General features: G+C 47.5%; 1 protein-coding gene and 1 long non-coding RNA gene across 3 annotated transcripts in view; one reads left to right on the forward strand and one right to left on the reverse strand.

Moving 5' to 3' along the window:
- Nucleotides 1-441: 441 nt before the first annotated feature.
- LOC137309128 (uncharacterized) lies at nt 442-5,440 on the forward strand. The gene is made up of 2 exons (XR_010959759.1): nt 442-866; nt 5,051-5,440. It is a non-coding gene; the product is annotated as an uncharacterized lncRNA (long non-coding RNA).
- Nucleotides 2,893-14,464, reverse strand: part of LOC137309127 (E3 ubiquitin/ISG15 ligase TRIM25-like) — a 30,919-nt gene continuing 19,347 nt past the window's right edge. Inside the window, exons 4-6 of one of the 2 annotated variants that reach the window (XM_067977418.1) lie at nt 14,316-14,338; nt 13,230-13,363; nt 2,893-5,898 (exon numbers count right to left, since the gene is read on the reverse strand). In XM_067977418.1, coding sequence (XP_067833519.1) covers nt 5,375-5,898; nt 13,230-13,363; nt 14,316-14,338 — 681 coding nt within the window. In that variant the 3' untranslated portion in view covers nt 2,893-5,374. Of the gene's footprint in view, nt 5,899-13,154; nt 13,364-14,315; nt 14,339-14,464 lie in introns of both variants that reach the window. The other variant, XM_067977416.1, reaches the window with a different exon arrangement.

Here is a 14,464-nt window from a genome sequence, read left to right on the forward strand (position 1 = left end):
TCCCACACGGACTCTGTCCCCCCCCCCCCATTCCCACACGGACTCTGTCCCCCCCCCCCCCCCCATTCCCACACGGACTCTGTCCCCCCCCCCCCCCCCATTCCCACACGGACTCTGTCCCCCCCCCCCCCCCATTCCCACACGGACTCTGTCCCCCCCCCCCCCATTCCCACACGGACTCTGTCCCCCCCCCCCCATTCCCACACGGACTCTGTCCCCCCCCCCCCCCATTCCCACACGGACTCTGTCCCCCCCCCCCCCATTCCCACACGGACTCTGTCCCCCCCCCCCCCCCCATTCCCACACGGACTCTGTCCCCCCCCCCCCCCATTCCCACACGGACTCTGTCCCCCCCCCCCCCCATTCCCACACGGACTCTGTCCCCCCCCCCATTCCCACACGGACTCTGTCCCCCCCCCCACACGGACTCGGGCCCGGCGCCTGCGCACTGTGCGTGTGTTGAGCGCGAGGGGCGGATTGAGCGGGAAATGAGAGTCGGAGAATCTGAAGGAGGGAAAATGGCGGAGTCACCGAGTGAATTCCCCGGGACCCGGGGTTTCTGCATCAGCCGATTAATCGCAGTCTGAGAGCTGCTGGATGTCCAGGTCAGACATTGAAATCCTCGCCGCCCGGCTCCCAGTGACTCAACACCTGATCGCAGCCTTTGGGAAGGAAGGTTTGGGGAGCAGTGAGCACTCGGTCTGGGCCCTCTCTCTCTCTCAATCAAATAGACCCAAATACAATTTAACTCAAAGAGGAACAAGAGCAGCCTGCGATCTCACTGAGTAACGGCTCCATTGGAGAGACACTGAGGAACTGACTCTTCACCGCCTCAGGACGGCCCAAAGCGCTTTACACACAATGAGGTGGGTTTGAAGTGTAGTCACTGTTGGAATGGAGGGAATGAGGCAGCTCATTGATGCACAGCAAGAAACAGCAATGATCCCACGGACACTATTGGGAGAGGAGCAGGGAGTTCTCCCCGTGTCCTGGACAATATTTATCCCTCAACCAACATCATAAAACAGATTATCGGTCATTATCACATCGCTGTTTATGGGACATCTTCAACCACTGGTTGGAGACAGGATTCCCCCCAAGGTCAAATATCCAGCTGACATTCACCATCACATGAACACTGGCCCCTTGGGGGTGAGGTACTGGGGGGGGGTGAGGGGGTGACCAGAGCTGTGGAACCTCAGACCAACAAGGAGCAGCTGGGAGGGAGAGGGAAGGGGATTGAAACAAATAGAAACAGCAAAAAGAAAATGTTTTAACGCAGAGTGAATGATGATAATTGGAGTGAGATTAATCCCCGGGATATCGAAGGACTGGGGCTGGAATCACACCGTCTGAATTCATCCCAATCCCGCAACTCCCAGCTCTGCTAATTTAACAGGATTTACAGCGTTAAAATGTGTAAACAGGGTGAGGATAAATGAGCAGAGCTCGAGGTAATTAGATCCTGGACGGCCCGATCTATCAAAATAAAAACTGGGAGAATTGAGAAACGCAGCGGGAAACATGAGCTGAGGCCGCGACTCGGGGGCAGAGCGGAATCTGAAATCTGACGGCATTTTTTGTCCTTCACCAGGGAAACAAACACAATCATTTAACTCTGAGCGAGAATCAGATCTGAAACCCCCCCAGCTCTGGGCCCAGTCATTAAAGAAAGAAAGAACTTTCATTTATATAGCGCCTTTCACAACCTCAGGACGTCCCAAAGTGCTTCACAACCAATTCAGCACTTTTGAAGTGTACTCACTGTTTTAATGTAGGAAACGCAGCAGCCAATTTGCGCACAGCAAGATCCCACAAACAGGAATGTGATAAATGATCAGATAATCTGTTTTTTCGTGATGTTTGTTGAGGGATAAATATTGGCCCCAGGTCACCGGGGAGAACTCCCCTGCTCCTCTTCCCATATTGGCGGTTCGATCGCGGAGGGTGAGGGTCCCGGGGAGGCAGCAGCCCAGATTATTTCTGTGGGTCCCTCCAGCTCCTCCATGACACACAAACATAATTGGCCACTTCCCTTTTCCGGGCCTCTGGTCCCATCGCCCGTGGAGCTGGTCGGAGTGAGCACAGCGCAGGCTCCGGACTAAAATGGCCATCGGGGGCCTATTTACCCCGATTTCCATATTAACAGGGGCTGATCACCTGAAACAGGCGGTGATTTGGACACCCGGCGGGAGGCCCCTTTCAAAATGGCACCGGCTCCATCGCCAGGGTTACCGGGGAGAGGCGACTGACCCCCATTCTCAGACCGGGAGGGGAGTGAGAATCGACCCCCGGGTCTAACTTCACAATCCCCTCTTTTGAATTTGGACTTGGGTGTGCAGGGCACAATTTCAAAATTTGCAGATGGTACAAATCTGGGAAGGACAATAAACAGTGCCCCACAGGCAGTGTGAGAACCAGGCCCCACGTTCCCCTCTCCTTCTCCCCTCCCCCCACTCTCCTCTCCCTCCCCTCTCCTCCCCCCACTCTCCTCTCCCCCTCACTTCCCTCCCACTGTTGCTGGCAAAAACATACTGTTGTTACTTTTTCCTCTCTCTCTTTCCTATGGTTCAAACAAGTTGATATTACAGCATCTGATGTTTACAACAGCTTCTCACAGACTTTCAAGGCCTTGCATCTGTCTTACCTTTAACCTTCGAGACAATCTGCTGAATGAGACTTTTCCAATGTGGCCAACCTTCCCAGCATGTCGTCTTGAACAGTCAGTTTAACCGTTCCTTTGTTGAATTAATACTTTTAACCAAACTCAGCTCCTTTAATAACTGGTATTGAAAGTCCAAAATCCTTCAATCGCCCCTCAAGTGAGTGTGAGGTCGAACAACTCACTTTAACCCATTCATTGAATCTGAATTGCACTCACCACAGATCAGGTTAAACATTGTTACAAGAAGTTTAATCACCGTCACATTTACACAAAAGTTCTTTCAAATCTGACAAATGGAAAAGAAAAGTGTTACAATCATGACAAGCTGTATAATAACAAGGATGCTGTCCCACATTATAGACGACCTCCCTCCATTCATGATCCCCAGGGGTAGAGGTCCCCTTTTCAATGTCAGCATTACGTTGTTTCGAATGCTCTGTCAGTCTATCAATATTAGGGGTTTTAAACTACAGAAGTAATCTAAGAAAGTGGTTTCCCTCATTACTTCTCAGTCTTAATCTTCAACAATCTCCCACCCCCTCCTTTGTGGGATCCTGGGGCCTTATCTCAGGTCCTCATCCTGTGAGCATCACAGACCGATCTCCAGCCATTTGCTCTTCTAATCTAAGTTTCATTTGGTTAATATCACACATCATGATACAGACAAAGAAAATCATAATACATTGTACAGAAAACTACAGAAACTAGGCTCCCCCCAAATACTACCATATTATCAAGAAATCTTGGACTTAAAAGATCCTCCAGCTCTCCTTTTTACCATTATCCATCTTGTGGATAATTCTGGCTCAGTATTATTTTTCCCCGGCCCTCAGTTTCCCAATTTCATCATTAACTCAAAGGAACCCAACCCTGAATTTTGGAAATCCAAATTCTATGTCTGTCTTTACTTTAATTTCAATCCCTCTGATCGGGACCAGTGTGTTTAACACTGTCCTGATTGTTTCATTAACTAGTTGGTTTCTCTATGGAGCATGTGTCAGTGCCTTGATTACCAAGTGTAAATCAGTAGTGATCCAGTATCTGTCCTCACTCTCCTGAGCACATTAACCATTTCATGTAGTGGTGTTGTCAACGTGACTGAGCATGTCTGAGACCCGTCCTTCAGGGCATCTCCATCATGCATTCCACAGACTAGTTGCCTCACGTGCAAAATATCACATTTATACACACAGCAGTTTCCCAAAATCACACCGAACGTGACATCAAATACAAGCCATTCCTGTGCTTTCAGGCTATCTGATCAACAGATCGGGGGGTGTCTGGAGGTCTTTGCTTATCTCCCCCTGCATGGTCCCGATGTCTCGGGTAGAGCCCAGGTTATAAAATATTCTTCTCACTGTTCAGTATAAGCAAGGACACAACCATCTCCAAGAGAAAGCTATCAATCAACGATTGTTAACTCCCCTTTCCTGACTTTCACTGGATTGTGTATTGATTCCTGATTGATGCCCTTTGGGGGTTGTTCCCAGGTGATCTTTGTTTCTCACCAGTCACTCACACATCGTTTTCCTGACCCTTTGGTTTTGGTCGTCACAAAATGTCCCATTATCACCCATGACCACCTGGGACGCTGATTGTAGACCCCAATTGGTGGGGCAATTTTCCTGTTTATATCTCACACACTCAGTCACCTCCACGTGTCTAATTAAGTCAAACATCCTATAATATTCCCATTTCCTGTTGGTTGTGAGCCCTGGAGGAACCTTACTGTCCAATAAACTAAAAATCACCACCCCATAAAACACAGATTAAAAGTTCCCAGTCTGGTCCAATGAATCAATACATTTACTTAGTTTCAGACAGATGTGTTACCCCCCTGGGCAGTCCCAGAAGCTCTCAGCGATGCCCAGAAGACCCCGGGGGTGAAATTAGTCTCTGGTGTTTGTGCAACACGGGCATCGTGAATGGACAGCCCATTTTACACCCGCACCATTTTCTTTCCCACTGAAGTCAGTGTAACTCGGGCTGTCGATTCACCATCGCTGTTTGGAGCGACCGTCAAAGAACAATTTCAAACCACAGCCTCAGATTCTCACAGCAGCACTTTAAAGGGACCGTGCCCTGTCACTACCATTCACTACTGAGATTCATACAGTCGTGCCCTGTCACTACCATTCACTACTGAGATTAATACAGTCGTGCCCTGTCACTACCATTCACGACTGACATTAATACAGTCGTGCCCTGCCACTACGATTCACTACTGTGATTAATGCAGTTGTGCCTGCTACTATTCTGATTCACTACTGTGATTAATACCACTACAATTCTGCAACTAAAGTGGTAAAATTCTACAACTGAAGGAGACAATTAATTGGAACGCTACGAATTACAAGCAAACTCACCAAAAGCAGCTATTTTTAGCTTTCGTGACAGATCCTCACAAAGAAAATCACAAAGACCCCGGATCCTAAAAAGCAGCGAAGCACTGAGCTCCTGACATCATCAGAGGGGCGGAGCTGGGAGCGACATCATCAGAGGGGCAGAGCCGGGAGCGACATCATCAGAGGGGCAGAGCCGGGAGCGACATCATCAGAGGGGCAGACCTGGGAGCGACATCAGAAGTGCAGTCCTGGAAGTGACATCATCAGAGGGGCGGTCCTGGAAGTGACATCATCAGAGGGGAAGACCTGAAAGTGACATCAGTCCTCAACCGGAAGTAACGTCACCGAGTCTCCGATATCAGGATTAATTTAACAGTTTTAGGGATGTTTTTTTCCCACAATAAAATGCCGGAAACACGGGTTCAGTGAATGTGGTTTGAAATGTGTGTAAATGTGTCAGTGAGTCAGTGACCCGGTGAAATGACACAGTCCTGGCCTCGTAATCCAACTGAACTCGGATCCGGCTCTTAGACGGGATCATTGGGAGGAGAGTGAACTGGAAATTGTGACCGGCTGTGAGAGAAACAACACCATAACTTAAACACCAGGATTTACTGCTGACACCGAGACCAGACTCTCTCCCCTCTCTCTCTGCGCTCCCACACACCATCCCTATTCTCCAGTCTTTCCCATCAGTCTCCACATCCCAGGAATGGGATCCTGAGGAGAAACTCTGGGAGCAGAGGACTTGGGGACAGTCTTTAAACCTCTCTGGGTGAGGTGAGTAGGGCTGATCCTGTTCAGTCCGTGTTACTGATCTCAGATCATCCGACAGAACCAAGTTCCAGTTTGCTGTCTTTGGATCCAGGCTCATCGCTGACCTTTGCCCTAGAGAGGAGAGAAGAGATTGGTCAGACAGGGTTATTCCACTCCCATCAATGATTGACAGCTGCAGGGTGGGAGTGTCAGTATTTCCCAGACACTGTCAGCCCCATATTACCTCTAAGACTGTGTTCATCCCCTGTTGAATAAATGGCCTTTGATCAGAATCCCTGTTAAATAGCAGTGTGTGGGTCCCAGTGCTGTACACTCAGTGCAAACACTGCAGTGGAGACACACAGTAGCAGTCAGTTTAATCACTAAAGCCCCTGGCACTGTGCACACGTTCTCCCAGACACAATGGAGGGGATTCACCGGCACACAACACATCCCACAGACTCACAGTTACAGCCCCACAATCTCAGCACTGGCTGTACTGGGAACACACAGCTCACAGGAGTGTGCCCTGGGCTCTCTCCCTCCTGTTACTGTCCCATCCTGAATACAGGTGTGTGTCCTGGGCTCTCTCCCTCCTGTTACTGTTCCATCCAGTTCCAGTACAGCTACAACACTGGCATCTACCCGACAATGTGGAAAATTGCCCAGGTATGTCCTGTCCACAAAAAGCAGGACAAATCCAATCCGGCCAATTACCGCCCCATCAGTCTACTCTTAATCATCAGCAAAGTGATGGAAGGTGTCGTCGACAGTGCAATCAAGCAGCACTTACTCACCAATAACCTGCTCACCAATGCTCATTTTGGGTTCCGCCAGTACCACTCGGCTCCAGACCTCATTACAGTCTTGGTCCAAACATGGACAAAAGAGCTGAATTCCAGAGGTGAGAGTGACAGCCCTTGACATCAAGGCAGCATTTGACCGAGTGTGGCACCAAGGAGCCCTAGTAAAATTGAAGTCAATGGGAATCGGGGGAAAACTCTCCAGTGGCTGGAGTCATACCTAGCACAAACGAAGATGGTAGTGGTTGATGGCGGCCAATCATCTCAGCCCCAGGACATTGCTGCAGGAGTTCCTCATGGCAGTGTCCGAGGCCCAACCATCTTCAGCTGCTTCATCAATATCCTTCCCTCCATCATAAGGTCAGAAATGGGGATGTTCGCTGATGATTGCACAGTGTTCAGTTCCATTCGCAACCCCTCAGATAATGAAGCAGTCCTAGCCGGCATGCAGCAAGACCTGGACAACATCCAGGCTAGGGCTCATAAGTAGCAAGTAACATTCGCGCCAGACAAGTACCAGGCAATGACCATCATCAATGGCATTACCATCGCTGAATCCCCCACCGTCAACATCCCGGGGGTCACCAATGACCAGAAACTTAACTGGACCAGCCATATAAATACTGTGGCTGCAAGAGCAGGTCAGAGGCTGGGTATTCTGTGGCGAGTGACTCACCTCCTGACTCCCCAAAGCCTTTCCACCATCTACAAGGCACAAGTCAGGAGCGTGATGGAATACTTTCCACTTGCCTGGATGACTGCAGCTCCAACAACACTCAAGAAGCTCGCCACCATTCAGTACAAAGCAGCCCGCTTGATTGGCACCCCATCCACCACGCGAAACATTCACTTCCTTCACCACCGGCGCACTGTGGCTGCAGTGTGTACCATCCACAGGATGCACTGCAGCAACTCACCAAGGCTTCTTCAACAGCACCTCCCAAACCCGTGACCTCTACCACCTAGAAGGACAAGAGCAGCAGGCACATGGGAACACCACCACCTGCACATTCCCCTCCAAGTCACACACCATCCGGACTTGGAAATATATCGCCGTTCCTTCATCGTTGCTAGGTCAAAATCCTGGAACTCCCTTCCTAACAGCACTGTGGGAGAACCTTCACCACACGGACTGCAGCGGTTCAAGAAGGCGGCTCACCACCACCTTCTCGAGGGCAATTAGGGATGGGCAATAAATGCTGGCCCACATCCCATGAACGAATCAAAAAAAATCCTGAAAAAGGAGTGTGCCCTGGGCTCTCTCCCTCCTGTTACTGTTCCATCCTGCTCACAGCTCTGATTAAAGTCTCCATTAGTTTCCACACAGCAGTGAGGATTCAGTTGTGAATTGAGATGAATCTGATGTCCCTTCTGTACATTAAACTGTTGCTCCCTGTTCACCCTGAATTCACCAAAACTCCCTCTGGCCCTGGGTCTCAGACTTGGACCAATTCCAAGCTGTGAGGAGGGAACAGGTGCAGGAACTCGACCCTCAAATCCCTCGCACTGAAGAAACATCACCAAGAATTCTTTGATTAAGAAAGGGAAGTTAGATTATGAAAAGAAATTAGCAAAAAATATAAAAACAGATAGCAAGAGTTTCTATCGTTATATAAAAAGAAAAAGGGTGGCTAAGGCAAACGTCGGTCCTTTAGAGGATGAGACCGGGAAATTAATGGTGGGAAACATGGAGATGGCAAAAATGCTGAACAAATATTTTGTTTCAGTCTTTACGGTAGAGGACACTAAGAATATCCCAACACTGGACAAACAGGGGACTCTCGGGGGGGTGGTAGGAGCTAAATACGATTAAAATCACTCAGGAGATGGTACTCAGTAAAATAATGGGACTCAAAGCGGATAAATCCCCTGGACCTGATGGCTTACATCCTAGGGTCTTGAGGGAAGTGGCAGTAGGGATTGTGGATGCTTTGGTGATAGTTTTCCAAAATTCCCTGGACTCAGGAGAGGTCCCGGCAGATTGGAAAACTGCTAATGTAACACCGTTATTTAAAAAGGGTAGTAGGCAGAAGGCTGGAAATTATAGGCCAGTTAGCCTAACATCTGTGGTGGGTAAAATTTTGGAGTCTATTATTAAGGAGACAGTAACGGAGCATTTAGATAAGCATAATTTAATAGGACAAAGTCAGCATGGCTTTATGAAGGGGAAGTCATGTCTGACAAATTTGCTTGAGTTCTTTGAGGATATAACGTACAGGGTGGATAAAGGGGAACCAGTGGACGTAGTGTATTTAGACTTCCAGAAGGCATTCGACAAGGTGCCACATAAAAGATTATTACTTAAGATAAAAAATCACGGGATTGGGGGTAATATTCTGGCATGGGTGGAGGATTGGTTATCGAACAGGAAGCAGAGAGTTGGGATAAATGGTTCATTCTCGGACTGGCAACCAGTAACCAGTGGTGTTCCACAGGGGTCGGTGCTGGGTCCCCAACTCTTTACAATCTATATTAACGATTTGGAGGAGGGGACCGAGTGCAACATATAAAAATTTGCAGATGATACAAAGATGGGAGGGAAAGTAGAGAGTGAGGAGGACATAAAAAACCTGCAAGGGGATATAGACAGGCTGGGTGAGTGGGCGGAGATTTGGCAGATGCAATATAATATTGGAAAATGTGAGGTTATGCACTTTGGCAGGAAAAATCAGAGAGCAAGTTATTTTCTTAATGGCGAGAGACTGGAAAGTACTGCAGTACAAAGGGATCTGAGGGTCCTCGTGCAAGAAAATCAAAAAGTTGGTATGCAGGTGCAGCAGGTGATCAAGAAAGCAAACGGAATGTTGCCTTTTATTGCTAGGGGGATAGAATATAAAAACAGGGAGGTATTGCTGCAGTTATATAAGGTATTGGTGAGACCGCACCTGGAATACTGCATACAGTTTTGGTGTCCACACTTAAGAAAAGACATACTTGCTCTCGAGGCAGTACAAAGAAGGTTCACTCGGTTAATCCCGGGGATGAGGGGGTGGACATATGAGGAGAGGTTGAGTAGATTGGGACTCTACTCATTGGAGTTCAGAAGAATGAGAGGCGATCTTATTGAAACATATAAGATTGTGAAGGGGCTTGATCGGGTGGATGCAGTAAGGATGTTCCCAAAGATGGGTGAAACTAGAACTAGGGGGCATAATCTTAGAATAAGGGGCTGCTCTTTCAAAACTGAGATGAGGAGAAACTTCTTCACTCAGAGGGTGGTGGGTCTGTGGAATTTGCTGCCCCAGGAAGCTGTGGAAGCTACATCATTAGATAAATTTAAAACAGAAATAGACAGTTTTCTAGAAGTAAAGGGAATTCGGGGTTATGGGGAGCGGGCAGGAAATTGGACATGAAGCTGAGCTCGGATTGGTCAGTGCCCTGTGGGTGGCGGAGAGGGCCCAGGGGCTGAGTGGCCGGGTCCTGCTCCTACTTCTTGTGTTCTTTAGATTTGTGGTTGGGATCAGATCAGCCATGATCTTATTGAATGGCGGAGCAGGCTCGAGGGGCCGATTTGCCGACTCCTGCTCCTATTTCTTATGTTATGTTCTTATGAGAAAGAAAAGGTTCAATGGAAAAATAAAGGGTTAAATAGAAATCATAGAATCTTACAGCACAGAAGGAGGCCATTTGGCCCATTGTGCCTGTGCCGGCTCTTTGAAAGAGCTGTCCAATTAGTCCCACTTCCCCGCTCTTTCCACATAGCCCTGCAAATTTTTCCTTTTCAAGTATTTATCCGATTCCCTTTTGAAAGTTATTATTGAATCTGCTTCCACCGCCCTTTCAGGCAGCGCATTCCAGATCAGAACAACTCGCTGTAAAAAAAATTCTCCAAATCTCCCCTCTGGTTCTTTTACCAATTACCTTAAATCTGTGTCCTCTGGTTACCGACCCTCCTGCCATTGGAAACAGTTTCTCCCTCTCTACTCTAGGAAAATCACTCAAAATTTTGAACTCCTCTGTTAAATCTGCCCTTAACCGTCTCTGCACTAAGGATAAATGAGCAGATAATGGAGAGCAAGTTGGCGACAAAACAGAAAACAGAGAGTCGGGGTTAAGGGTAGTTACTCAGACTGGCAAAAGGTGGGAAGTGGTGTTCCCCAGGGATCGGTGCTGGGACCACTGTTGTTCGCAATTTATATTAATGATTGGTATTCGGGTACAATTTCAAAATTTGCAGACGACACCAAATTGGGGGGTGTGGTTAATACAAAGGAAGAATGTGTCAAAATACAAGAGGACATTAATAAACTTACAGAGTCGGCTGTAATTGGCAAATGAATTGCAATATAGATAAGTGTGAGGTGGTGCATTTTAGTCGGAAGAATAAAGAGGCCACAAACTGCTTGTTCAATAAGAGTCTAAATGGGGTAGAGGAGCAAAGCGATCTGGGGGTACAGACACACAAATCACTAAAAGTAGCGACACAGGTTAATAAGGCCATAAAAAGGCAAATCAAGCACTGGGGTTCATTTCTAGATGGGTAGAATTGAAAAGCAAAGATGTTTAACCTATATAGAATCTTAGTTAGACCACACTTGGAGTATTGTGAACAGTTCTGGTCTCCATATTATAAATAGAATATAGAGGCATTGGAGAGGGTGCAAAAAAAGATTCACAAGGATGATATCAGAACTGAGAGGATAAACTTGTCAGGAAAGGCTGAACAGGCTGGGACTCTTTACTCTAGAAAAGAGAAGGCTGAGGGGTGACCTGATAGAGGTCTTTAAGATAGTGAAAGGGTTTGATAAGGTAGACGTAGAGAAAATGTTTCCACTTGTGGGGGAGTCCAAAACTAGAGGTCATAAGTACAAAATAGTCGCTAATAAATCCAATCGGGAATTCAGGAGAAACCTCTTTACCCAGAGAGTGGTGAGAATGTGGAACTCACTACCACAAGGAGCAGTTCAGGCAAATAGCACAGATGTATTTAAGGGAAAGCTCGATAAACACATGATGGAGAAAGGAATAGAAGGATATCCTGATAGGGTGAGATGAAGTAGAGAGGGAGGAGGCTCGTGTGGAGCATAAATGCCAGCATGAACCAGTTGGGCCGAATGGCCTGTTTCTGTGCTGTGGACAAGATGTGACTCGATGTAAAGAGAACAATCCCAGTTTCTCTAATCTCTCCACATCCCTGCACCATTCTAGTACATCTCCTCGGCACCCTCTCCAAGTCCTCGACATCAATTGAATTACATAGAATGTAAAGCAGAGAAATAGGCCATTCGGCCCAACTGGTCCATGCTGGTGTTAATGCTCCACACTAACCTCTTCCTTTCCTACTTCATCTCACCCTATCAGTATATCCTTCTATTCCTTTCTCCCTCATGTGTTTATCCAGCTTCCACTTAAATGTATCTGTGTCTTCGCCTCAACTACTCCTTGTGGTAGCGAGTTCCACATTCTCACCACTCTCAGTAAAGAAGATTCTCCTGAGTTCCCTATTGGATTTATTAGTGACCATCTTATATTTATGACCCCTAGTTTTGGGCTCCCGACAAGTGGCAACATCTACCTTATCTGTACCCTATCGAACACCTTCATAATCTTAAAGACCTCTATCAGGTCACCCCTCAGCTTCTCTTTTCGAGAGAAAGGAGCCCCAGCCTGTTCAACCTTTCATGATAGAACTGAGAGGTTGTACCTGTCATCATCCTTGTGAATTTTTTTTTTTTGCACATTATCCAGTGCCTCTAGATCCTTTTTATAATATGGAGACCAGAACTGTGCACCGTACTCCAAGTGTGGCCTATCCAAGATATATAGAGACCAGAACAGTGCACAGTATAGAATCATAGAAAAGTTACGGCACAGAAGGAGGCCATTCGGCCCATCGTGTCCGCGTCAACTGAAAATAAGCCACCCAGCCTAATCCCACTTTCCAGCACTTGACCCGTAGACTTGTAGTTACGGCGCTTCAGGTGCACATCCTGGTACTTTTCAAATGAGTTGAGGGTTTCTGCCTCTACCACCCTCTCAGGCAGTGAGTTCCAGACCCCCACCGCCCATTGGGTGAATTTTTTTTTTGTCAGCTCCCGTTTAATCCTTCTACCAATCAGTTTAATCTATGTCCCCTGGTTATTGACCTCTCTGCGAAGGGAAACAGGTCCTTCCTATCCACTCTATCAAGGCCCCTCAAAAAATTGTATATATTTCAGTTAAATCACCCGTCAGCCTCCTCTGTTCCAAAGAGAACAACCCCAGCCTGTCCAACCTTTCCTCACAGCTAAAATTCTCCAGTCCTGGCAACATCCCTCTGTACCCTCTCTTGTGGAATTACATCCTTCCTGTAATGTGGTGACCAGAACTGTATGCAGTACTGAAGCTGTGGCCGAGCCAGTGTTTCACTCCAAGTGTGGTCTAACCAAGGTTTGATACAAGTTTAACATAACTTCCCCACTTCTCCATTCAGATGTCTTCAGTACACACCGCCTTCCTACTCTTTCAGTCCAATCAGTATATTGATCGTAATCCCCCTGGAAATCTTATTTTAATGATTCAATAACAGTTTCTTCATGTCTCAGACAAGCCCAGCCAACGGCAATCATCTCTAACCTGAGGGCTTTAATCTAAGTGCCTCCTCACCTCTTGAAATTCTTAACCTTGACATCTCTCCTAAAGTGTGGTGCCCAGAATTGGAGAAAAGCTGCCTGTTTTTACTTATCATTCCCAATATGTCTGAGTGGTACTTTTCCGATCCATTCAGCCTCTTCTGGACAAGTTGAGATATTTTGGACAGGTTCAGGGTGAGCGCTGGAACATCTGGGTCTGTGACTCTCTGAGTCTCAGTCACTCTGTAATGAAAGAGGAGAGAATGTTTTTATCAGTGGGGACATTTCAGATCAGAAAGCCAAAGGGGAACGAGTGATCAGTGCAACAACCTGCACCCCTTCTAATGCTCGTACTGACACCCCGCAGCAACCTATCCTGAGAATGGCAGAATCCCGGGATTTGCAGTCTCCCTGCATTCACACTGATCGCCACACGAGCAGTGGGATCCTGGTTTGCTGCCACTTCAGCTCAGTTTGTGATTTTCAAAGCCGTCTGTGTTCAGTCCAGTTTCTCTGTACTGGAGCCCTTATCTTTCCATTATTAATAATTATTATTATCCCGAGGGTCTTCAGTCTGTGCTCCCCCCTCTCTGCAGGAACACACTCACTACGATCATGTGAAGTGAGGAGAGGAGAAGGAACAGCCTCCCAGGGACCTGGGATCGGTGGGATTCCCTCACAGAGTGTCCAGTCACACTGACATCACTGGGACATTTCAGCACACACTCATTTCTCTGTTAGTGAATAGAATGAGCCAATCACAAGACATTTTACTGTCACTCTGACACTGGGACCTGCCCCTCTCATTTCTCCATGGGCTGGTTGATAGAACAAGCCAATCACACAGCACTTACTGACCCAATGGAATAAAGCTGTCACTGACACACATGGAGCCTTTAGGAAGCCTCGGTTAGATACAGGTCACTGCAGGTTTCTCTCACTCTCAATTCCTGTCTAACAGGTTCCTGAGAAGCTCTACACACCGATGGAACAGCCCATCTCACTCCCATTTCCCACAGGCTGCCTGAGCCAAGAACCCCTCAAACCACAGTTAAACATCACTCAATATTCGCCCCATTTGAAAGCCCCTGATCTGGGGAGGTTTCTAAGCGGTGATTCTACTTTCACTCTTCTCCCAGATACAGGTGAAGGTTCCCTATCAGCAGCAGGTACTGTATGACTGGGAGGAACTTACCTGGAAAGGAGCTGCTTCGAGTTCTGCGAATAAAGAGAGGAGATCAAATCAGTCAATAGAATCATAGAATCATACAGCACAGGAGGAGGCCATTCGGCCCATCGTGCCTGTGTTAGCTCTTTGAAAGTGCAATCCAATTGGTTTCTCCT

Source organism: Heptranchias perlo, unplaced genomic scaffold (genome assembly GCF_035084215.1).
Source record: "Heptranchias perlo isolate sHepPer1 unplaced genomic scaffold, sHepPer1.hap1 HAP1_SCAFFOLD_148, whole genome shotgun sequence".
In the NCBI taxonomy this organism is placed as follows: domain Eukaryota; kingdom Metazoa; phylum Chordata; class Chondrichthyes; order Hexanchiformes; family Hexanchidae; genus Heptranchias; species Heptranchias perlo.